Source organism: Nicotiana tomentosiformis, chromosome 5, assembly GCF_000390325.3.
Source record: "Nicotiana tomentosiformis chromosome 5, ASM39032v3, whole genome shotgun sequence".
NCBI lineage: Eukaryota > Viridiplantae > Streptophyta > Magnoliopsida > Solanales > Solanaceae > Nicotiana > Nicotiana tomentosiformis.
The window spans coordinates 56,217,211-56,243,181 of NC_090816.1; the positions used below are offsets into that span (position 1 = coordinate 56,217,211).

General features: G+C 38.7%; 1 protein-coding gene and 1 non-coding gene across 2 annotated transcripts; one reads left to right on the forward strand and one right to left on the reverse strand.

Moving 5' to 3' along the window:
• Window positions 1-13,651: 13,651 nt before the first annotated feature.
• On the reverse strand, window positions 13,652-13,758 carry LOC117278848 (small nucleolar RNA R71). The gene has a single exon (XR_004509209.1). It is a non-coding gene; the product is annotated as a small nucleolar RNA R71 (small nucleolar RNA).
• A 4,236-nt stretch (window positions 13,759-17,994) lies between these two features.
• On the forward strand, window positions 17,995-18,648 carry LOC138892393 (uncharacterized). The gene is made up of 3 exons (XM_070176104.1): window positions 17,995-18,184; window positions 18,266-18,400; window positions 18,518-18,648. The coding sequence occupies exons 1-3, from the start codon at window positions 17,995-17,997 to the stop codon at window positions 18,646-18,648; spliced, it is 456 nt and encodes a 151-aa protein (XP_070032205.1).
• The last annotated feature ends 7,323 nt before the right edge of the window (window positions 18,649-25,971 follow it).

Sequence of the window (25,971 nt, forward strand, 5' to 3'; positions counted from 1 at the left end):
TTGCTTCTGCTCTATGATCATGCTCTTGGGGCAATACAAATTGTTGCGAGCCAAAAATTTAAATGATTCTTTATGCACTTTTTGGCTTTCAACCGAGGAGTGTCACTTTGCCTAGACGGCCTTGAAAATTTCAAAATACATGGCTCATCTACCTCTTCTCTTGACTCTTTTTATGCTCTTACGGATCAATTCTCATTTCACCATCCGAACACAAGGTAGAGAAGTGATTGGAATGAGCTCTAACATGCTCAAATACCTGAACTTCAAGATTTTCGACATCCTCAACACCAATCACACGAGAGTCAACTAAATTTGTATCCCCAATGTCCTTGGTTGACTCTAATATTACTTCTTCAACATCGACATCCTCAAATTCTAGCCGGTTAGAGTGTTGGTGTTCTACTTTGGACCCCTCCATTGGCACCTCGATTTCCATCTCTAATGCACACTGCTCCTGGCTACTATCCATAATATTAACATGTTGAGAATTAAAATCTTTAACTAGTTGACTCACTTGAGCCTCCAAGTTGCGAATAGTTGCATCTTGCCTTTGTATCCACAGTTGTGTCTCATCATTTGTTTTCACAAGGCACCTTAGCATATCTTTGATCTCTTTCAGGTCTTCATCCCCTGGTTCTTTGTTCATGTTAACCTCACACAAAAAAATTGAACCATCATAGTGAGGGATTGGGGGAGGATAAGAAATATAAACACAACTATGAAAGTAACCATCTTGACCTCCACACATATCACATACATTCCACAGATAAGATTGAGTTTGTGCACATAACTGAGTCTCAGAAATATTTTGATAATTTTGACATGGGTGGTTTCCTCCACAATATGCATAAGGATGATTAAAAGTAGAATTATCAACATCAAAACTATCATAGTTCCAAGATGCCATGTCTCAAAAATCAAAAAATAAAAACAATATAAAATAAAAATTCAAACTTGACACCGCGCAATATTTACAGCTACAGCTACACTGTTATTTCCCCAGTAACGGTGCCAAAATTTGATCATCCCAACTCTATTTCTAAAGAGGATAAGCGGCCGCTGCAAATATAATCCGGTCTAAACGCCCGAAGTCGAATCCCACAGAGAACTAAGTTTTAGCTACAACTGTTCACTATCACTAGGAAGACAAGTTTGAACAATTCCTAAGTTATAAATATAAATAATATTATTTTGAACTAATTAACTAACAAATTAAAGAGTAATTAACAAATAAAGATACTAAGGGTTGTAGACATGATTAAGGAGGTCTAGAGTTATGATTTCCCCAATTGTCGGAATCCTTCCTACCACATCTCTTATAAATTCACCTAAATATTCTCTACCGATCATGAGTACTTTGGGTGTCGTAGTTCTATCTCAAGCAACTACCACAATTTACTAGATGTATTCTCTCAAACTACACTAGCTTGTACTAATTCACCGCTTACTACGATCGCACCAAGGTTTCGTTATCTCTAATCCCGCTTTTAAACCTTCTGTATTGATCTCTCACATATGTTATGAGTGATGTTGTTCAACAACTACCTAAATGTGTACTCTCTCTCTCTATCTCTCTCTCAAGCAATACACACTAAATAGGCGCAGTTAATTTATAGCCATTCAATCAACATCAATAAACAAGTAGTTGAACCAGTAGAGAAATCCAACGGCTTAATTATATATTAACATAACAAGAATTTATCCTACAAATGGTTCCATCAAAACCCTATATAACAAATTAGCTATTCATAAGAGTATGCAAACTACATACTAGAATTCATAACCAATAATGGAAATAGGAAGAAAAAAGTGAAAAACTTAGAAGAATTCTCTGCCTTTCTCATAGCGCGTTCTTGCCTCCCGAAAGTCTTCTCTCCCTCCAAAGTAGTGTCTCCCTTTCAAAAGCACATTCTAAGATGTATTTATAGCGACTAGAGTTTGTATGGGGCGAATTTTCCTTCTTCTATTTTGTATTGGAAAAGTTGGTTTCTTATGATTCGGTCCCGGTCTAGCGAAGAGAACCTCGCTTCACTGTCCGAGACTTTTCTGGTTTCTTCTACTCTGGTCCCGGTCTAGCGTAGTGAACCTCGCTTCACTGTCCGGAATATTTCTCTTCAGCTCTTTTTTCTCCTATTTGATCCTTTTTCGCATAAATTTGTTCCTACATATAAGAAACATGTAATGAGCATATTTTTATTTCAAAAGCGGTGTAAACTCTCGCAATTCACACAAGAAATAATATATAAACACACTCAAAACATATATTTTTCATCCTTTATCATCCACACATTCAAGTATAACTTTGAACATAAATTAAGGATATCACACAATTGAACAAAATGTGCTCACTCTCATAATGAAATTCATGTGCATCCCATGGTCGTACCATAAGCTTGCCCGTAGTGTATATCTCTACTAATTTAAGCTAGCCAAATCTAGGATCAATTAAGACTTTATGGGTTGTAATGTAGGCTAAAGGACGGGTAGGATACTTTTAGGAATGGTTATTACCTCTCCAAAGCAGTTTAATACACTACACTCAAGAATCGAGTACATATTCTTCTCAATCAATTCACTCACCACAAACCATACACAATATAGCCCTTTCTTCAATTAAGCACTTCTATGCTCCCACTATCACGAATTAGTAAGATTAGGAGGTGTGTTTGTTTTTGTTGGCTATCAACATTATTTGTATGTTTTTGCATTTTTCTTTTCTCTTTTTTTCTTTTTCTTTTTTTTTCTTCTTTTCTACACATACTCCATACATTAAGGTTCATTGATTAGTGGCCTTTTTCACAACTTTAGTGCACCTTATGGGCCCTTCCATGGTTCTACTCGAAAGCTACTTCCCAATCTCTAACCTTACTTCTTTTAGCGACTAAGTGCCTTCAGAGGTAGAGGTTGAACAAGCTTAAATTAAGAACAAAATAGGGATACAACTTGTAATGTGGGTGCCAAGGAAAAGGTCTATAGGCTCAATGGGCTTGCAACAAGAAAATTTTATTTGTAAGTGACAAGCACATCTATGATCAAGCAAAGAACTGCCTATGTCATCTCCTAGAATAGCACAACTTAATGATTTCGTTTCGATTAACACACGGGGCAAGTTCTAGACTACACCAGATAGTACAGAATAACACAAATCATTACACACAAATTGCACATGACTCAATCAAGACAGTTATGTTCTACTCTCAAGTCAAGAAAGCACATACATCTGAGAATTTTTAAGCAATATTGCACTAAGTGACTTACAAGTCAATCAACTAAGAACATGCGTCACAAAGTAGTCTATTTATATTACTTAGGCATCACATTTTAAATCAAATATAACAGGAAGACAGAGGGCACGCCATAGCCTAATGTGCCAACACTAAACATGTCAACATGTATCTTAGAGCAACTATGATTTCATCCTATCCTACTCTTAAAAAGTTAAAAGAAAAATACCCGGTTTATGCTACTCCATTGAAAACGAACTGGCGCCCAAATAAAAACCAAGGGATACTACCTAACTATCAAAAAACAACATAAAATCTTTTTTGCCATTTTAATCGGACTTTAGTCCCTCAAGAAAGTTGTCCATGAGATCCATCGTCGGAAAAAGTCCGAGAGTTTTCTGATTTTTATTTTTTTTTTGTATTTTTGTTTTTTCCAATAATTGTCTATTACTACTAAACTAAAAGAAAAATAATGACAATGTTTATAGAATTACACTACCCAAAAAATAATTCTTCCACCCCACACTTATATCATGCACAGTCCTCGATGCGTGGATCAAAAAGAAAAATGTTAAAACAAAGGTGAGAAATACTCCCCGATACACTCTAGGGCCTAGCTAGAAACATGATCCTCAATATTAAGGGTCGGGACGACCCCACACTTAAGCTCAAACATGCTCCTCGACTTCAACTTCGGGCACTCATACATCCCCTAATCTGCAAAACAAAAACAACAAAACACAACAAAAAATAAAACAATAAAAAACAAATAAAATACATGTTGGGTTGCCTCCCAACAAGCGCCTTATTTATAGTCGTGGCACAATTCTACTACTCTGCTCAGGCTGGGCACTTTCGCTATCTCCTCTTTCCTCTCTGACCCTTTTTTCTTTTACCTTTAGAAATTCAGCTCGCAACACACTTCTTCTAACTCGATTTTCTTTTCCATGCTACTAGGCTCCATATTAAGACCTTGCTCTATCAACTTCAATTCTAGCATAGAGATCATGCACAAAACCTCATAATTCCTAGGAAGGTTAAGTGCCTTGTACACATTAAATGTGATTTCTTCATCATGCACTCTTATCTTTAGCTTGACCTCCCTCACATCAATAAGTGCCCCTCCAGTAGCCATGAATGGTTGCCCCAAAATAATTGGAACCTCCTCATCAGCCAGGTAGCCAAGAATAATGAAATCTGCGAGAAAGATAAACTTCACTATTCGCACCAGCACATCTTTAATAATTCCTTCAGGCACTACTAATGACCGATCTACTAGTTGTAGAGTTATAGTAGTAGGCCTGGGGACTCCAAGATTGAGCTGCTTGAACATTGATAGTGGCAGCAAATTAATGCTCGCTCCCAGATCGCACAAGGCTCTACCAACCTCGTGTTTTCCAATCTCCAAGACAATATTAAAACAACCTGGATCCTTCAACTTAGGTGGGAGCTTACTTTGTACTCTAGCACTGCACTCTTCAGTAAGTGCAACCGTTTAAAACTGTGTCAACCTTCTTTTATTGGCCACAATGTCTCTCAGGTACTTGGCATATTTAGGAACTTCTTGCAACACTTCTACTAAAGGTATATTCATTACACACCTGGCTCAAGATATCTAAGAACGTTTTGTACTTGGAATCATCTTTCAATTTTTGCAACCTTTCTGGTAAGGGCGGCGGTGGCCTTACCTCTATCTCTTGCATGTGTTCCTCACCTTTATTTTCAGCTCCTACCTCAGGTTGAAATGCCAATAGTTCGAAAACTTCTTTAGGCACACGCATTTTAGGTGGCACATCATCCAATGCTCTACCACTTCGTAGATTAATTGCTTGCACCTGTTCAATGGGATTTTTGCCAGCATCACTTGGGAGTGATCCAGTAGGTCGAGTATTTTATTGTGCAGCTAACTGCCCAATCTGCCTTTCTTATTTGCAAAAATTAGTCCTTAGTTGCTGGTTGTCTGTTCGAAGTTGCTGGTTGTCAATTAACAACTTTTTCAACATAATAGTGGTGCTTTCTTCTACCAGTTGTGGTGGGCTTTGGGGATGATTATAGTTTCCTTAGGGTCTGTATTTATTTTGAGTGGCCTGGTTTCCACCTCATAAAATATTCAGGTGATTCCTCCAGTTGGGATTATAGGTGTTCCCATATTATGCATTCTGGTTCATTGGACCTCTACTCCGTTGACCCACATAATAAATAGATTCCGGATTTACCGGACATTGATCACTCGTGTGACCTTATCCACAAATTTCACAACATATGTCCATCCTTTGAACCTGATGCATCTAATGCCTTTGACCCATTGCCAACTTAGCCACGTGGTTGGTTAGATTATAAATTTTTGCTCGCATGGCTGGCATGTCATCCCATTCAAATGCACGTGCTTCTTTCTATTTTATCATCCTTCTTTGTTCACCCTCACCTTGCCAGTTATGATCGTTTGCAGTGAAATCGTTGAGTAGATTCTAGATCTTACTATATGGCTTTTGCATGTAACTTCCTACATAAGCTGAGTCTAGAATCAATTTGGAGGTCTCATCCAACCCATCCACAAAAGTATGTCCCAATACCTCACCAGTCTAATAATGATGTGGGCAGTCTTTGAGTAGTTTCTTGTATCTTTCCCAATGTTGACGAAGAGTATCGCCATCTCGTTGTTAAAACCCAAAAATCTGGTTCCTCGATGACCTTGTCTTCTTTGTCGGAAAAAACATGATCAAGAATTTTCGTACTAGATCATCCCAAGTATGAATTGAGTTTGCAGGCTCTTTGTTTAACCATTATTTAGCTTCCCCCGTCAGTGAAAAGGGAAATAATGTTAGTCTTACGTAGTCCTTGGAAACATTTGGATAATTATAAGTGTCCGTAAAATTTTACCTAAACCTCGGGGTTTCTTGGTGTCGAAGTAGACTTATGTGTTGATGAGACTTTTTGGGTTGAACAGTGTGTTGGGGTGTTGAAGAAAATTTTTGGAAGTACAGGGCATTTCTGCGGTCCACTCTATGGTCGTAGAACTTATATGTGGACCGCAGATCTGTCGCAGACTGAGGTAGAAATCCAGGCAAATTTTCGGACCATTATGCAGTCCATTATGGTAGGAGATGTAGATCTCCCATTGGGTGGTTCGAGATTGTGAAAGTAGAATTTATAGGACCGGACCTCGTGCATCAGGCTTTGGAGAATGTTAAGATTGTTACAAAATGATTGAAAACTGCTCAGAGTGGTCAAAAGTCCTATTTGGATGTGCGTCAAAGGGATTTGGAGTTCAAAGAAGATGATTAGGTATTTTTGAAGGTTTCCCCTATGAAGGGTGTAATGCGGTTTGGTAAGAAAGGAAAATCGAGTCTGAGGTATGTCGGACCGTACAGAATCATTCAGAGGATTGGTCTGGTGGCTTACAGGCCATAACTACCTCCAGAGATATATTTAGTGCACCCGGTGTTCCATGTATCTATGTTGAAGAAGGTGGTTGGAGATCCGTCGCTTATTGTTCCGCTTGAGACTATTGAGGTTAAGGAAGAATTGACTTATGAAGAAATTCCAGTTGCCATTCTTGATAGGCAAGTTAGAAAGGTGAGGAACAAAGAGATCGCCTCCGTGAAAGTACTATAGCGGAACCAGTAGGTTGAAGAGGCCACCTGGGAGGCCGAGGAAGAAATGAAGAAGAAATACCCTCATTTGTTTGAATAGTCATGTATTTATAAAGTTGTGTCCTATGAAAGTGTTAAAAGTTTACCTTTTATGAATTATGTATCATTTCTACAGTTGATGTTAAGGGTGTTCCTTTTTGTGATATACTTCTTGTGAGGCCACGGTTGACGTTGTTTTCATGTTATATTACGCCATTGGTTCATGTACATATTGTTAGGATAGGTTTCTGGGATTCTCTGACAGGTTGATAGGCCCAGTTACAGGGGAAACTCTGGCAAATATTTTGGAAATTTGGGGAGTTAGTCCAAAATTAAAACTGTTGGTGTGTGTTATGGAACTTGAGTCACATTGGGTACTAATGGTGAATTTTGACCCTCATTCGAGGATGAATGATCTTAATCAGGAGAGGATGAAAGGCCCCGTAAAATTTTACCAAAAACTCGAGGTTTCGTGGTGCCGAAGTAGACTTATGTGTTGACGAGTGTAGGGATTCTTTACGGCAAGCTTGCTTGCCGCAATTTGGACATTTTGTGTTGAACAGTGCATATGGGTGTGGAAGAAATGTTTTGGAAGTGCAGGGTGTTTCTGCGGTTCACACTGCGGTTGTAGAATTGATCTGCCACAGACTGAGGCAGAAATCTGGGAAGATTTCCGGACCATTATGCGGCCGCATAATTATTTTGCGGGCCTCATAACCCATTGTAGACCCAGCTAAAAAATGTCCAGAGGGAGGTTCTGCGATACATTATGTGACCGCAGAATAGGTCTGCGGACCGTAGACCGATCGCAGAATGAGGTAGAAGTGCCCCATTATGGAGGACCATTATACGGCCCATTTTGCGGACCGCAGAAGCATTATGCGATCGCAGATCTATGTCTGGGCTTCATTTTTTCTAATTTAATAAGCCGACCCCATGTCGGGGGTCATTTTTGAGGGTTTATCAGATATTTTAGAGTGAAGAGAGAGCTACCCTAGAGAGAGAAAGGGGAGGATTCAAGGATTTCACTACAACTTGGATCAAGCCTTGGAATTTCATCAAGAGGAACTTGCTATAGTTTCTAAAAGGTAAAAATTTCTTCCCCCTATTCTCCAATTTCGAATTTGGGTAGAAGGTGGGTAAAGGGGGAGTATGATTCTTGGGTGTAACAGTATTAATTATACATGCATGTACCAATAAGGTTTGTGGGAAGATTGTTGAGCTCAAATGGATAAAGATTGGGTTATGGAGTGAAGGAAATCTTGTGAAAGAACCTTGTAATAAAATTTGCATATCTAGAGTTTGATAAAATGCTCAAATGAGCTGAAACCATGATTATCTTCCTAATTTGTCTTTAATTTTGCAATATCTCTAAATAGATCAAAGTTGCTAGGATTTCGGAACTATGTAGTGAATTAAGGAAAGCGCAAATCGAACTATGAAGTCTAAACTCTTCTTCTAGTATCTGAATTCCCAAATCCTTTTAAAATTCTATGATGTGTAGTCAAACTTGAAACGCTATTGATGTGAGGTATTCAAACTAGTAAAATTGATTCCCGATTGGCATAACGTGTTAGAATCCTCATGTGTTAAAGATTATCTATTATTGACTTAATTATGTTATACCCCCTTTTGGGAGGAGATCTTATATGAAATCAATGTGATTAAAAACTTATTTCTAATATGATGAGACCATAAGAACTTACAGTTGCTAAGGCCAAAGGTGCCAAATGGTTGATTTAAAAAGGGAACTATCTTGTACAAACTATTATCGTTTTCGGAATTCGAAGTGTGGTATTGTGTATACACCTCCACCCGCATACATTGGGGTGATGCGTCGGGGCCGCTTTTTGTAGAGTTGTGGTATTGTGAATAGACCTCCACCCGCATACATCGGGGTGAGGCGGCATGGCCGCTTTGTGTAATGTTTGTGGCATGGTGGATGCACCTCTACCCGCATACATTGGGGTGAGGCGGCAAGTTTGCTTTGTGTAGAGTTTCTGGTACAGTCATTGTACCTCGACCCGCATACGTTGGGGTGAGGCGGCAAGGCCACTTTGTATAAATATTATTAAAAGCTCTTAATAAATTTGATATGTCTTTAACGACCAACTAAGCCTTTTATTGTTACCATGATTCATCATATCCATGTTGTAATTCCAAGTCCCTGCATATGTTTGGTTTTCATACTAGTACTATTCGACATGTACTAATGTCCCTTTTGCCGGGGTGCGCTGGATCTTTAATAGATGCAGGTGGTTCCATAGCAAGTGGTATTGATCAGTGATAGCAACAAACCATCTCCTCAGCTGACTTGGTAAGCCCCACTTCATTCCGGGGTCCCGTATCTCTTGTTCCTTATACATAGTGTTTTTCAGGTATGTCGGTGTAACACCTCGGAAAATGTCGAAGTACTTAAATGTAAATCCCCGTAAAATTTTGCAAAGGAAAATAAAAATAATGTTTCATGGTGCCGAATTGGTTTTACGTGCTGAATAATAGCTCAGACTTTTTGGGTTGAACAATGCACCGAAAAGTAAAGGAAAAGTTTTGGCAGAAAAAATGTAATTCTACGGTCTATTATGCGACCGCAGAATTATTCTGCGGGCCGCATAATGGCCGCAGAAGTGAGCAAGAAACGAGCCATTCTAGTAGTAGCTATGTAGTCGACTATGCGACCGCATAACTATTATGCGGTGCATTATGCAATTGCATAACAGTTATGCGGACTGCATAGTGACCGCATACACAGACATATTTTTGATCAGTTTTGTCAGCAATTATGCGACCATTATGCGGTCGCATATGCGACCGCAGACCCGTTCCGGAGCTCCATTTTTGGGTTTTTAAAACTCGACCCTATTTCGTTAAATACACTCTTTGGGTCATTTTTGAACTATAATCTGACATTTTAGAGTGAGAGAGAGTGCCCTAGAGTGAGAAGGTGTTCTTCAATTATTGTTCCTCAATTCTTGCTCAAGTTTTGGAAGATTAAGAAGGGAAGCTCACTAGGTCTTCATCCTAGAGGTAAGATTCTACACCCTAAACCCTAATTTTGAAATTTTCTGAAAATGCATAATTAGCAAGATAATTTTTGGGCATGAGAGTTGTTTATTTTATAGTAGGAAGATTTTTGAAACCTTAATGCACACATAGTGTTTGATAAAATGCTCAAATGAGCTAGAACCATAATCATCTTCCAAATTTTGGATCAATTTGTTATATTTCTAAAATAGATTGAAGTTGCTAAGAATTCTTTAACGTTTTAGAGTTTAAGGAAGCTCAATTGAGGTGTGTTGGCTAAACTCTTCTCTTAGAATTGAATCACGCGATATTCATGAAAAATATGTAAGTCCCGAGTGGTTTATTATAAAATTGGCTATTCCGAGTAAGAATGGGTTGAACGATATATATATTCGACAAGTATCTCAAATTCTTTATTCATGTTATGTTATCAATTGAGGATGTGTCAAAACATAGGTTGTGCATTAATAATGTTTCGACTTCAAGTCAAGTTCAAACGAATGCTATTATGCCAAATTTTGTGAAATATCTCTATGTGCCTTAGACTCTAAATTGCTAACATGTGTACTACACACCTTGATTTGAATTGTATTTGTTGTTGATGATGATGATGATATTTGAAATTGAAAAGGTGAGCAGGAAATACTGAATATGGCCAACATGCCAAGATTGATATTATAATTATGGCCATTAGTGCGAATGAAATGAAAAGATGTGAAAGTAATATGAAATGCGATGATTGATATAAAAAGGTTGATGTCTCAAATAAGACAACCTAGCCGGTCGGGTCGTGATCGGACACCAGTCCGTACACATGGTGGTGATTGTGGTGGAAATTATAATTGAAATTATGATTGTGGTCGATGTCCCAAATGGATAGCCTAGCCGATCGGGTCGCGATCGGACTTCGTGTTAAAGACAATGGTATTGATATTGAGAGTAATTGTGGTTGATGTATCTAATGAGATAGCCTAGCCAATCGGGTCGTGATCGGACTCCGTGCTAAGAGTACGGTGGTACTGGTTTTGTGAATAATGATATTGTGAATAATGGTATTGTGGACAATGGTATATCGATACTAAAAATCTCCCAAAGTGAGATATGGAAATTAATTTGAACATTGTCTTGATCCTAAATTGAGTTTTGATGTTGATTAAGTCTTTCATTAATATTATAATAATCTTATTTGTATTATTTGTCATTCTATTGAGAGGGTGTTTAGTTATACATACTAGTGCTATTCGACAGTACTAACATCTCCTTTGCCGGGGGCGCTGCATCTTTAAATGGATGCAGGTGGTTCCATAGGAGGAGATATTGATCAGTGATAGCAGTACACCTTCCTCCCAGCTGACTTGGTGAGCCCCACTTCATTCCGGGGTCATGTATCTTTTGTTCTTTGTGTATTCTGTTTGAGGTATAACCGGGGCCTTGTTGCCGGCATTATCATTGTACTCTTCTTTATCTATAGAGGCTCTGTAGACATAGTGTGGGTTATGTATTGGTGCCGGGGTATGTCGGTTAAGCGTCGGTCGCACTCCCTGAGGTCGGGGCATGACAAACTTGGTATCAGAGCCTATGGTTTTAAAGTGTCCTAAGAGGTCTCGGAGCTTTGTCCAGTAGAGTCCTTCTTATCTGTGTGTTGTCGACCACATCTATGATTAGGAGGCTACTTGGGCATTTAGGAATAATACCCTTTCTTTATGTTCTCGATCGTGCGATAAAGCTGATTGTAAGATTGTTCCTCCTTTAACTCGTGCTTTGCTCTAACTTTCAATACATGGTGCCTAGGAAGAATGTATGAACTGGCCAAGGAGCCAATGTCACCCCCGGAGTGGTAGTTGATTCTATATTTTATGATGCGGGTGAGTGATGTGCCGTAGAATTTCGGCACATTTGATACCAATTACATAGAATTTAGTTCATCTTTGAATGCATTTTTAGTTAATTCTTATGAAGTTTTGGTGTTTTACAGTACATGAGGCTTGAGGACCCAAAAACATGGAAAAGAAGTCAAAAAGCCACAAAAGGGCAGAAATGATGCAAGTATGCGGTCGCATAAAGCATACGCGGACCGCATACCCATCGCAGACTGAAGCAGATTGTTGGTTAACTGAAGAGAAAAAGATGCGACCCATTATGCGGTCGCATAACTATTATGCGGACCACATAAGGATCGCATAACTGAAATCAAGAAAGCTAAGAAGCACTTATGCGGAGGAATATGTGGTCGCATAATGTATATGTGGACCGCATAATTGGAATGCGGTCAAGAGCTGGGTTGGATACATGAGATTATGCGATAATTTCGAATAATATATGGACCGCATACGTGATCTGTGACCACTATGCGGACGCATAAATTATCTGCAGGGTTACTTTTGTCCAATTTTTGCTCCGACTTTTAGGACACTACAAATAGATTTATTAGGGTTTTTGTGGGGCAGCTAAGTCAGAAAAAGACATTACTTTTAGAGCATTGAATGCACCATTGTTCTGGAGATTTTTGAAGGAAGAATCTTGCATCTTTGTAAGCTTTATGACTCTATTTATCGCTTTGTTCTTAGATTTCAGTATGAGTAGCTAGTTTTAATTACTAAGGCTGTGGACCCTAGATGGGTGTAATGTTAATGGGTGTTTACCATTGAATATATACATAATGGTTGGTTGATATTTATTCAGTTCTTATGCTTCATCTGATGTTAGTGGTTGCAAACATTAACTAATTCCATTTCACTCTATCTTCACTTGGAAAAGTGGGCTAGAGTTTGGTAGAATTGAATACCAAAAGCTCAAGGCTTTAACCCTTGTTTAATGGAATCGCCTAGGAATAAGTGGGTTCTATTTGGCATAAATTGGTTATTTTCAATCGCAATTCTTTTACATTTGGGAAAATCTTGAAGAGTAGATATTACTAAACTATTGGGAAATAGTGGGTAGTCACTTAGAAACCATTTGCATATCAAAGGACTTTCCATTAGAAATATATCATATTAACACCGATAGCATTACATTACATCAATGGGGACACAACCTTGGTTTCCTTAATCAAATTAATTACAAACTCACAATTTTCTACTTGTCTTCATTTCACTCAATTGCAACATTCTTTTTAATTAACGGAATAGAATTACAAATTAAGTCAAGTTTCACACTACACAAGTAACCTTTTCACACCTATTCCCTGTGGGATTCGACCCCAATCTAGTTGGGTTATTATATTTGACATCGACCGATTTACACTAATTATTAAGGTGTAATTTGAGCGTATCAAATTTTGGTGCCGTTGCCGGGGAATACGATTTTGAAATTACGATTTTGTGTGTGCGTTACTTCATGTTTTATTCCATCACACTTTGCTTGCTTTGTTTGGTGTGCTAGATAAACATGGCAGAGTATGATGAAGAAGAAAATCCTTTTGCGGATATAGATGAGTACATCGAGGACACAAATGCCATTGTCCCTCCGCGAGTTGACACTGCTACCTTCAAAGTGGAACATGGTTTGATCCTAATGCTTAAAGCAGAGTGATTTTTTAGGCATTCTACCGATGATGATCCAACACAACATCTTAGAAACTTCTTGGGTGTGTGTGCGATGCACAAACAGAACAACGTGTCAGATGATGCCCTAAGGCTGAGGGTATTCAAATACTCACTAGTTGGAGAGGAAAGGAAATGGATCCAAAATCTACCACCTCACTCCATTCATTCTTGGCATGAACTAGTTCGTGCTTTCCTAGCCAAATGGTTCCCATAAAGCAAGAAATCCGAGCTCAGGGATAAAATTTTCTTTTTCAAGCAACTACCAGGAGAACACCTACATGAGGCATGGGATCGCTTCAAGCTATACCTAGTGAGGTCGCCTAATCATGGTTTTCCGGACAAAATCTTGTTAGAAACATTTTACATGGGTTTGGATCCGTTGAACCAATCCATAGCAAAGAATGCTGCGGATGGATCTTTTATGGATAAAACATACACAAGGATCACACAAATTCTCGACAAGATGGCAGAACACAATCAAGCTTGGCACTCAAAAGATACCACGGGTGGAATTGCATACTGTACTCCCTCTTTGACCAACATTATTAAGAAGAATCAAGAGAGAGATCAAGTAATTACCGGTCTTGCCACAAACATTAATGTGTTAACCAAGATGTTCGCTGAAAACCAAACTAAAAAGGTAAATGTTGTGGAAGATGTGCAACCCTGGTCAACCGAAGATTGTGAGGAGGCGAATTATGTCCATAATTCTCAAGGTGGTTATCGCCAACAAAATCAACGGAGGCCTAACCCGCAAGGGAAAGGCCATCAATAGTGGCGCTATGATCAAGGTGGATCAAGTCAAGGTAATTGGAGCAATAACAACAACAACTATGCAAACCGGAGTTCAAACCCCTATGTTCCACCAAAGGGGCAATACTCTAACACCTCACATTATAAGGAAGGTTCTTCAAGTGAGTCCAAGTAGGAGAGCATGCTTGAAAGAATGTTGTAAAATCAAGAAAGAGGCGACACTACAATGAACAACATGTCTGAACTTGTGGGGTCACACACCGCATCCATACAAAAGCTAGAAAGGCAAATGAGAGATTTGTCAAGAGAGCATAATCCAAAGCCGAAGGGCACACTCCCAAGTGACACAATTGCAAACCCTAAAGGAAATGGGAGTGGTCCAACTTCTCACTGCATGGAAATCACCACGCGAAGCGGGAAGGTACTTCAAGGATAAAACAAACAAATTATTGGAGTAGATGATCTTGAGCAAGATATTGAAGCACAAGTTGAAGTGATGATTGTTATTGAAGTTGAAAATCTCCCAAAAGGAGTAAAAGTCCAACAAAAAAATCATGAAAAGGTAAAGATGAAAGAGGCACCAAAAGCTCTAGCACAAATTCCTAGACCTTCCCCCATGTTCCCTCAAAGACTTGCTAGGAGGGTTGATGATAGCAAATTCGAGAAATTTTATGACATTCTGAAGCAATTGTCGGTGAACATACCATTTGTGGAAGCCTTTCAAGAGATGTTGGGTTTTGCTAAATACTTAAAGGAATTGATAACCAAGAAAAGAACCACCAAGAATGAATTAGTTAATGTTACTCACCGGGTTAGCATTATTGCAACAACCACCGTTGAAAAGAAAGAAGACCCGGGAGCATTCACCATTCCATGCACTATTTGCTTGCGAGATTTTGCAACGGCTCTTTGTGACAATGGGGCTAGCATTAACTTGATGCCTCTTGACATTTACAAGCAAGCGGGGTTAAGCATGCCAAGACCTACAAGCATGAGATTGCAAATGGCTGATCGTTCAATCAAAAGACCAGTGAGAATTATTGATGATGTCTTAGTAAAAGTGGGAAAGTTCCTCCTTCCGGCCGATTTTGTGATCCTTGACTGTGCCGTTGACAAAGAAATCCCTATCATCTTGGGGAGGCCATTCCTTGCTACCGGAAGAGCACTTATGGATTTGGAATGAAATGAAATCAAGTTCCGAGTTAATGATGAAGTGGTCACCTTCCAAGCAAGTAAGGGTGTGAAGTTGCCACATGCATATGAAGGCATCTCAGTCATTGATGTTGTTGATGAGTTAGAGGACGCAAGTGAAATGAAGATGGAAGAAGAATGCCTAGATGAGGCTTTGGCGGCGATATTGGTAAATTTCGATGGTGAAAATATGGAGGGGTACATGGAATCGATGAATGCATTAGAAGGATGTGGGTCTTACACTTATGCACCAAAGAAGCTTTCTCTTGACTTAGAGAATAGAGCCACCCCCCCCCCAACAAAGCCTTCAATTATTGAGCCGCCACAACTTGAACTCAAGCCACTTCTACCACACTTAAGGTATAAATTTCTTGGCTCTAATGATACTTTACCGGTAATAGTTTCTTCCTTGTTGAATGAGGTGCAGGTAGATCATTTATTGAATTTCCTACGGGAACATCAACAAGACATTGGGGGACAATAGCGGACATCCGAGGGATTCTCGTCGGAATCTGTGAGCACAAAATACAATTGGAGCAAGGAAGCAAACCTAGTGTGGAGCACCAAAGAAGATTAAACTCGTCCATGCAGGAGGTGGTGAAGAAGGAAATCATCATGTGGTTAGACGCCGGGGTAGTCTATCCCATTGCCCATAGTTCTTGGCTGAGCCCGGTGCAATGTGTGCCAAAGAAAGGAGGCATGACCGTTATCCAAAATGAGAAAAATGAGATCATCCCAACAAGGACTGTGACCGGATGGAGAGTTTGCATGGACTACCGGAAGCTCAACAGTTCCACTTGCAAAGACCATTTCCCTATGCCTTTTAAATGCTTGATCGGCTAGCGAGAATGTCATTTTATTGCTTTTTTGATGGATACTCCGGCTATAACCAAATCAACATTGCATTGGAAGATCAGGAGAAGACAACATTCACATGCCCATATGGGACTTTTGCTTTTAGCCGGATGCCATTTGGGATATGCAACGCTCCGACTACCTTCCAACGGTGCATGATGTCAATTTTCTCGGACATGGTGGAAGATTTCCTAGAAGTGTTTATGGATGACTTCTCTGTAGTGGTGAATCCTTTGAGCATTGTCTTGACAACCTTAGACAAGTGCTCAAAAGATGTGAAGAAACAAACCTTGTACTAAATTGGGAAAAGTGTCACTTCATGATGGATGAGGGCATTGTTTTGGGCCACAAAATTTCCAAACAAGGCATAGAGGTAGACCGCGCAAAGATTGAAATCATTTCTAAGCTTCCTCCACCCATTTCAGTAAAGGGTGTTCGAAGTTTTTTGGGACACGCCGGCTTCTATAGGCATTTTATTAAGGACTTCTAAAAAATTGCAAACCCCATGTGCAAGCTCCTTGAAAAAGATGCTACGTTCGTATTTGATGAAAAGTGTCTCAAAGCATTTGAGGAGTTGAAAGAAAAGCTCACCACAACACCTATTATTGTCACACCGGATTGGTCTCTTCCATTTGAACTCATGTGTGACGCCAGTACTGTAGCCATTGGGGCGGTGCTTGGTCAACGGCATATCAAAATCCTTCATCCTGTCTACTATGAAAGCATGACTCTCAGTGGTGCTTAGATGAATTATACTGTGACCGAGCAAGAATTTCTTGCCATTGTCTATGCTTTTGAAAAATTTCAGATGAATTATACTGTGACCGAGCAAGAATTTCTTGCCATTGTCTATGCTTTTGAAAAATTTCGGGCATATTTGTTAGGATCCAAGGTGATAGTCTACACTGATCATGCTGTTCTTCGCTATCTTATGGAGAAGAAGGATGCCAAGCCCAGATTGATTCGATGGGTCCTTTTGTTGCAAGAGTTTGACTTTGAAGTCAAGGATCGAAGAGGGACAGAAAACCAAGCTGCGGATCACTTATCTAGGCTTGAAGAAGCAGGGAGGCCAAAAGAGGACTTTGACATCAATGATGCCTTTCCAGATGAGCACATATTGGCATTGTCTGACACATTTGCCCCTTGGTATGCCGATATTGCTAACTATCTGGTTAGCGACCTTGTCCCTGATGGATTGGAAACATATCAAAAGAAAAAGTTCTTGTGGGAGTGTAGGCAATACTATTGGGAAGAGCCCTTCTTGTTTCGTATTTGTGCCGGGAAGATGAAGTAATGCCAATTCTCAAAGCATTCCATGACTCCCCGGTTGGGGGTCATCATGGAGGAAATCGGACAGCCGCGAAAGTGCTTAAATGTGGCTATTATTGGCGATCTATCTACCATGACGCGAATCAAATGGTCAAGGCTTGTGATCAATGTCAAAGGCAAGGATCAATCTCTAAAAGGCATGAGATGCCTATGAAGTTTGTAATGGAGGTCGAGATCTTTGATGTGTGGGGGATTGATTTCATGGGTCCCTTTGTGAGTTCTTATGGCATGAAATATATCTTGGTGGGAGTGGACTATGTCTCCAAGTGGGTTGAGGCAATCGCCTTACCCAACAATGAGGCAAGGAGTGTGACCGCATTCTAAAGGAAGAACACTTTCACGCGGTTTGGTACTCCCCGAGCCATCCTTAGTGATTGTGGTTCTCATTTCTGCAACAAGGCTTTTACCGGGCTGCTCGAAAAGTGTGGCATAAAGCACAAGATGGCCACGCCTTATCATCCTCAGTCGAGTGGTCAAGTTGAAGTTTCCAACAGGGAGATTAAAAACATCCTAACAAAAATTGTCAATGCAAACAGGACCGACTGGTCAAGGAAGCTAGAGGATGCATTGTGGGCATATCACACTGCATTTAAGACTCCCATTGGCACCTCATCGTATCGGTTAATCTTTCGTAAGTCGTGTAATTTGACCGTGGAGCTTGAACACAAAGCCATGTAGGCTCTGAAAAGGTTAAATCTTGGCTGGGCTGAAGCTGCTAATTTGAGAGTGACACAACTCAACAAAATGGAAGAATTCCGTCTCCATGCCTATGAGAGTGCAACCATGTATAAAGAACGAATGAAGTTTGTTCATGACAAGAAGATCTTGAAACGGGAATTCAAATCTGGTGACTTGGTCTTGCTCTTCAACTCGAGACTTAAGTTATTTCCGGGCAAACTCAAATCCAAATAGTGTGGCCCATTCAAAATTGTGAATGTGTCCCCTTACGGTGCTATTGAATTAGAGTCGGAAGACGAACTTCACACTTTCAAAGTAAATGGACAACGGGTTAAGCATTACCTGGGCACAACAGGAGACAAGCACTTTATAGAGCAAATTGCTCTCAAGGATAGTCCGACCCCCACTACTGAGTAGCCCAAAAGGGGACCAACATCGTCGTGCCGCGACATTAAATCAAGCGCTTCTTGGTAGGCAACCCATGTGTGGTAAAATTGTTTTATAATTTTTTTTAGTTGTCAGTGATTGAACATGTTGACGTGTGTATTAGAGTGCAGGTAGCCCAATTTACCATGAAACAGAGTGCAAAGAGTAAAGCAAAAAAATGGTGGATTAGGGGCTTTCGGCAACTATGCAGTCGCATAATGACTTTGCGAACCGCATAGTTACTGCAAACACGGTCAGAGAATTTGGGGAACTTGGGTCTGAAAACTGTGGTAATAGTTCAAGTTACGTGGTCCGCATAGACGTTATGCGATCACAGAATGCATCGCAGAATGGAGGTAAAATAACTCATCTCTAAACTCATCGCATAACACATATGCGACCGCATAATGTGTTATGCGACCACTTGCCCACCACAAAACGTCCAGGTATAAATCCCTAATACTTCACATACTGTGAACCCCACTCGCACACGAACACTTAACAACTCTCACAAAATCAAAAAACACAAAAACAAAAGAAATGAAAGAAAAGCCAAAAACATTTTAATCACGCACACAGATCACATATGAAGGATAGGAATTAAGGAATTTACCTTGCTCATAACTCAGATTTCACCTTCGTCTTGCTCTAATATCTGGTATGTGACTCTTTCACTTTTGTTTTCATTTTTATTTTTATTTATCTTCTTTTTCTTGTGGATTCATTGCATAATGTCCATCATTTGAACTCCATATCTCGTTTTTGTTCTCAAACATGTGCGGTGGGTACCTGAGTGGGCGATTGGTGGTTAAATTTTTGCCTGCGAGTGTAGGGAATTGTGTAGGTGGGAGGCTTGACCATTGTTGACCGAAGAAGATGATCTTTGCGGCACGCATAATTTGGTTGCGATCCGCAAAGTCGTGGTAAACAAGACTTTAGAAGACCTAGTGATTTGAACTTATGCGACCACTTAAGAGGTCGCAAAGATGTTTTGCGGACCGCATAGCTACCGCAAATACAATCAGTTAAACTACCTTTCGTGTGTGCAAATCTGCGATCCCTTTACGATCGCAAAACTTATTTTGCAGTGGTTGTTGCGATCGCATAATCCCTTAAGATTGCGGTCTGCATAGTAGATATGCGTCTGCATAACCCATCGCATAACTTGTTTATCTATGTTATTTTTCCCCCACATTCTTTTTTTTGGCTATGCCCACCACTCACACACTATTTTATTGCACGAATGGCACCAAGGAAATCTATTACAACACGATCACCAGCTACTCATGGGAAGAAAAGTGCTGCTCCGAACCAACAAGCACAACAGTATAAGCATCAACGGCCAGAAACCACCCGCAACACTGCTGAGCACTCCTCCCAGTCTGAAGAAGAGGGGGCACAGACAGACATCCTGCCATCAGTTGACCTACAAGCTGAAGTAAGACGGAAGAGCGGGGAAGATTTGAGGTTTGGGGTCCCATGATCATGGAACCTATACAAAGAGGGGATAAAAAAGAGAAACATTCTCGAGGAGAAGCAGTTAAGCCTGAATGGTATGAAAGAGAACTACCCTAACATAATTGAAAACATTCAGAAGAGGAAATGGGGATTCTTCATGGATGCCCTAGATGACTACAATGAAACAATTGTGAGGGAATTCTATGCTGCCTCAAGAAATGCTAAGCAAAGGCGAAATAGGATATTTTTGGACTCCGCTCTAGTTCGAGTTCTCTGTGACGCAGGCACAATCAATGATCTATTCTTTGAGGACTCGTCATCAGGTACAACTGAATATGATGCAAAAGTAACCAACAAAGATAACGAGCGTGCTTTGATAGCATCTGTCATAGGAAAGGGAAACCCCCTCCTGGATTGACCCGCGCCACAAGATTTACAAACGGGATTTCACCCAGGAAGCCTGATATTGGCTCAGCTTTGTCTGCTCCCGTATGATTCCTACTAGGAATGAGACAGACATCAACATTGAAAAGGCCCTCATAATTGCATGCATCATGTCAGACATCAAGATTGATGTGGGACATATTATCTTCAACGAGCTGGGAATCAGGGCAAACCAAAATCAAACCTCTATTCCTTTCCCATGTTTGATCACGGCTCTTTGCAAAGCTGTAAGCGTTCCACCTGCCCCAAAACATGATCGTATAGAGAAGGCTCTCCAGTGCATTGACATTACTCAGCTAAGTGATGCAGTAGGCAAGGAAACGGATATCCAGCTCGAGACCTCATTCCCTCATGCATCCGACTCACCAGCACCTGTTCTCTCATCAATGCCTGACACTCTTGTTGCCCCTGCTGCTCCCGCTGATTCCTCAGCCATTCCTCAGCCTCAGCCAAGCAGTGCACAACCACTTTTTCCCTTGCCAGCTATCACAAAGCTGGGTCTACTAGCTCAGCATGCCAGCGCCAAGGTAGACCGGCTGACAAAGGAACTACCAAACCTTATCAAGCAAGCATTGGGTCCCACTCAAACATCAATCAGCGAGACGAGGTTGGAGATATGCCACAGCTTAGGACATATGTTGCTAAGCTGAAAACGGAGTTGCACAAGCTGCAGAACATAGAGTTCGATTTGACTTCTCTCCTTCTGGAGGGCAGTGAGCAGGGCACAAGCACCTCCATTCCGGGCCTAAATTTGGACTTCTCCAACCTCATGACAGACCCAGAGGCACAGGGTGTGGAAACTTCAAAAACTCCAGCTGTCATTGTCCACATTGACACTCCTTCAGAGGAGGATTCCGGAGAGTCAGAAGGAGAATCAGATGATGGAGCAACTGAAGATGAGGAAACCGATGAGGAAGCATTAGCAAAGGAAACTAAAGGTCAGCGGGACTATAGTGATGAACGAAGTCTTTTCCTGATCCTCCGGGTTCATTTGTATTTGATTGTACCCGGAGTAGGCATCGAGAAAACTAAGGATCTCATGGCCGGCCATGGCATCGATCATACGATCGATATTCGGCAGAGGAAAAGAGTCTTTAGGACATGCTTTGTTTAAATCTTTATAATCTACGCACATCCTAAGTTTATTCTCCTATTTAGGGACTACGACTACGTTTGCTAACCATTCGGGATATTTTACCTCCCGAATGGATCCTATTTGAGAAGTTTGATTACCTCATCCTTGATGAATGCATGTTTTACCTCGGACTGGGGTCTTCTCTTTTGTTTTACCGGGCAGAACTTTGGGTTCAAGCTCAGTCGATGTGTAGCGATTTTCGATGGGATCCCTGTCATATCTAAATAGGACCAAGCAAAATAATTCATATTATTGATAAGAAATTTTATGAGTTTATTGAACCAAATGTTATAAAGACCAAATAAAGTAGTAATCCAATTCAACATTTAAAGATGTTGCTTCTATTAAGAGTTTTCCAAGTTGATGCACCCCTCCTACTCCCCACTGTCTCATATCTTCTACAATCCTCTCAGTAGATACTTAACTAATGTTGTTCACTTCATTAGATCACTGAATTTGGATTTTAGTGTTGATTAATATGTTTTGTAAGAATCTAAGAGTACTAATAAAAAGTGGCAGGCCTTCGAAAACCCATTGAGCATTTCTATACTTTTTAACCCATTAATCTGTAGTGTTGATGTGAGGAGTGTAAAGGGCATTTTCCTAAATATCCATGTTTATTTGGATGTGCACGACCATATTCTATTTGCAACTTTGGTCTCGAAGTGTTTACTCTCAAAATTGGATAGCAATTAAACTTATAACGTGGATTTAAGGATATGTGATTTCACTTAATATCAATTGATAAATTTAAAGATTAAAGACAGAATTGAACTATAAGGCAAATCAAACCAGTGTTTGAATAAGACTCAGCTTTGAGTTGGAATACCCTCGAACTGGTTGATACAAGGACAATAAAATACAATAAGCTGAAGAACAAGAGTGTGAGCGAGAAAGAAAATTATATTATTTTTTTCTCAGTTGTGCCTAAAAATAGTTAGAATCCCCCTTTATATAGTAGAGAAATTCTATATATGGTACAATTCTAATTACAGAAGGAAATTCCATGATTAACTAAACAACCGTTCTTGATTCGATCTGTTCCGAGATTTCCGCCATGATCTTCGACCGGTCATGGATATCTCGCTTTTCCGTTATTACGCTATCTTCGGTATTGCTCTATGCCTATCTCGTTTGGTCTCGATTGATGTCGGCCTCGATCTTGGCAGGTGCCTCGAATCTCGATCTCGGTTCCTTGTCTTCGTGCCTCGATCCGATCCACTTCGGAGTCATCCTTCGATGCAAATTCCCGGTCTAGGTCAAACAGTAAAATTGGATAGACCCGATTTTAACCATATACACGAAGAAAAGTACTCATACTTAGTCTCTAGACTGTTTTGGTAGGTCATCTTTTATTTGAATACTAATAAATCTCACCGCGCTTCGCGCAGTTATAAAAGAACCTTATTAGATATACGGAACAATCCTTATACTAATATCATAATATAGATATATGTTAAAGATTATTTTTAGTTTTCAAAATAAATCAAATTGAAGCCTCGAAAGAACATTATTTTAGCCTATGTCTTACATTTTGCTATTTTATTAATGGTTCAATTACTGTAGTTAATTTTTAGTACTTCATACTATCATGAGATAGATGCGCTTGCAAGCGAGAGCTATACTAATTAGGGTGTTTTATCCACTACTTTGGTCTGCATTTAATAATTAGTCATAATTTGAAATTTTTTACAAACTTAGTGAATTTTTTCGCAAATTAATTTTCCATGCTTCGCGCAAATTGAATTTACGTTATGTACCTAACTTTTACCTTTCGTTAGAGAGTCTAATTAATTTCAATGTTTATAATATTCTCCTTTTTTAAGAACTAAAAAGAATGTATAGAAAAACAGCAACAACAAAGAAGAATGAGGGCTCAAAAGGCAAAATTGAATGTATCGGCCCCAAGTCCACGAAACCAAATTGCATGAATTGTGTAATTTGCTTTTGTTTTTCCTTTTCCTTTCTTTTACCTTTTTCTATTTTGTTTATTTTTTATTTAATTTTTCCTTTCCCACTTCCTTGTTTGCTTCCGGGAAAATTGTCTAATGTTTTTTTTCTTCTCTAATTTCCCATAAACAAAAGTAGATAAACAAAGAGACTCAAAACTAACAAAGGTAGAAAATCAAAAAGACACAAGGCATTACGGAGATGAATCTTTAAAATAACATAAACCGGTAAAGTTGTTGTCATGTGACCAGGAGGTTTACGGGTTCGAACCGTAGAAACAGTCTCTTGCACAAATGTAGGGCAAAGTTGCGTACAATAGACTCTTGTGGTCTGGCGCTTCCCCGTACCTCACGCATAATAGTAACTTAGTGTACCGCGTTGCACTTTTAAACTACAAAATAAGGAAAAATATATAAAAATGAGAAGGAAAAAAGGATAAATGACATTCTGCCCTGTGACTTTAAGTAGCCAAGTCCTTGATGACATTGGCAAACTTGAGATCAAGAAGTGTCAAATGATTATATATTATATATCTATCTATCTATGTCAATACCTATCTATATCTATATTTATATCTATCTATCTATATTATATTAAAAGTATGAAACCCCTAAGCGAAATGTCGTTCGCTTTTTTTACCCTTTAAAAGTAGGTATCACATTGGATAAAATTGTAAATTAATTCACTTTCTTAATATTAAGGACTTTGAAATTAACTAAAATTTTAGCTATTAAATACTTCCTTATTAAACTAGGTAAAAAGTCATAATATTTAGTACTTTAAAATTAATGATAATTTTTTACATAAATTATTTTCTTGTTTAAATTATTAATATTTTAAATCTTATTTCTACTTATTTTGTTAACGAGGAATAAAGTGGTAGAAGTTCTAGAATTGCACCGAGAATAAGCAATTGTGTCGCACAAACTATTTTAGTTACTCAAAGTAGACAAGAAAAAGTTAAGAAAGAAAAAAGAAATTTGCAGAAAGTTATTTCATCTCTTTAATTTCATATTATTACGTCCAATATTTCATATTACATATTTGTTCATCGATTCATTTTTAAAAATAACGTTGAACATGGAATATGTTTTCTTGATATATTTAATTTCTAAAATAAGGTCAAAAGTTCTTTGATTTTCCTTTTTGTTGTGCATAAAAACCGTGTATGTCTATTCCAATTTTTTAATTACATGTAAGAAAAGCTTTCCACCTTAACCCCATATCCTTTTCTATTCTATTTATCATCTATCTAAAAACGAAATAAAGGATATAATATTATTCTAATATTTTTGTTGGAAACAAGTCGTATAGTATTCTTATACATTAAACAAACAGATCAATTTGCATTTTGTTTGCGAGGAATAAAAAGACATTTTATGTCAGTTACCTGACCATGTTTATATCTTACCTGACCATGTTTGTGTCTTTTAGAATAAATTTAAAAATATATAGTTTTTCAGAATTATTTTTTTTAGATAAACTCTTAAATCTTTAAGGATTATATTTTCTTGTTAAAACTAAAAAGAAGCATAATTATTTGTGAAATTGAAATAATAAAATTATGGAACTGAAATGAATATTAAGTTGAATATATTTATTGAGATGATTGAAAACTTCCTTTCTTGGGTAATTAGCTAATTAAATAGAACCAAAAATCGTCATTTTTAAAAACTTATACTCCCTCCGTTTCAAATTAGATGAGGTACTTTTCTTTTTAGTCTGTTCTAAAATAAATGGCACACTTCTATATTTGAAAATAATTCAACTTTAAACTCTTTATTTTACCAATTTTACTCTTAATGAGAAACTTTTATAACCATACAAATCTTACGGCCCCATAAAACTTTTACCCCTTAAGCTTTTAAGATTACAAGTTTCAAAAAAAAAAAAATTTCTTAAACTCCGTGTCAAGTCAAACTATCTCATCTAAATTGAAACGGAGGGAGTAATCTTTATTTATCTTCTATTTTATAGCTCACACATAATTTTCAATATAAAATATATGTAATTATTTTAAACTTTTATATTCATTGAGACGGGATACACGCGCAACGCGCATATCCTATAACTAGTATTATGATAAAAGCATGAATATTTTGCGTTAAATATTGATGCACTGTGAGGCTTGTGTTATGCTCTGTTAATGGCAGCTATTTTGGAGAAATTTTGAACGTAACTAACCTTTTCATTCAAACTTTATATTATAATCTCCATTCAGCTCAGTATTCAGTCAATTTAGTAGCTATTCAGTTCAGTACCTATTCAGTTCAGTATCTCAGCAGTTCAGTAATTATATATTCATTCAGTTTAGTATGCATGTGATC

Coding starts and splice junctions, on each gene's coding strand:
- LOC138892393 (XM_070176104.1), top strand. CDS start 17,995: ATGGCCACGCCTTATCATCCTCAGTCGAGTGGTCAAGTTGAAGTTTCC. Junction 18,185..18,265: donor ATCGTATCGGTTAATCTTTC/GTAAGTCGTGTA, acceptor GCTGGGCTGAAG/CTGCTAATTTGAGAGTGACA. Junction 18,401..18,517: donor GAAACGGGAATTCAAATCTG/GTGACTTGGTCT, acceptor CTATTGAATTAG/AGTCGGAAGACGAACTTCAC.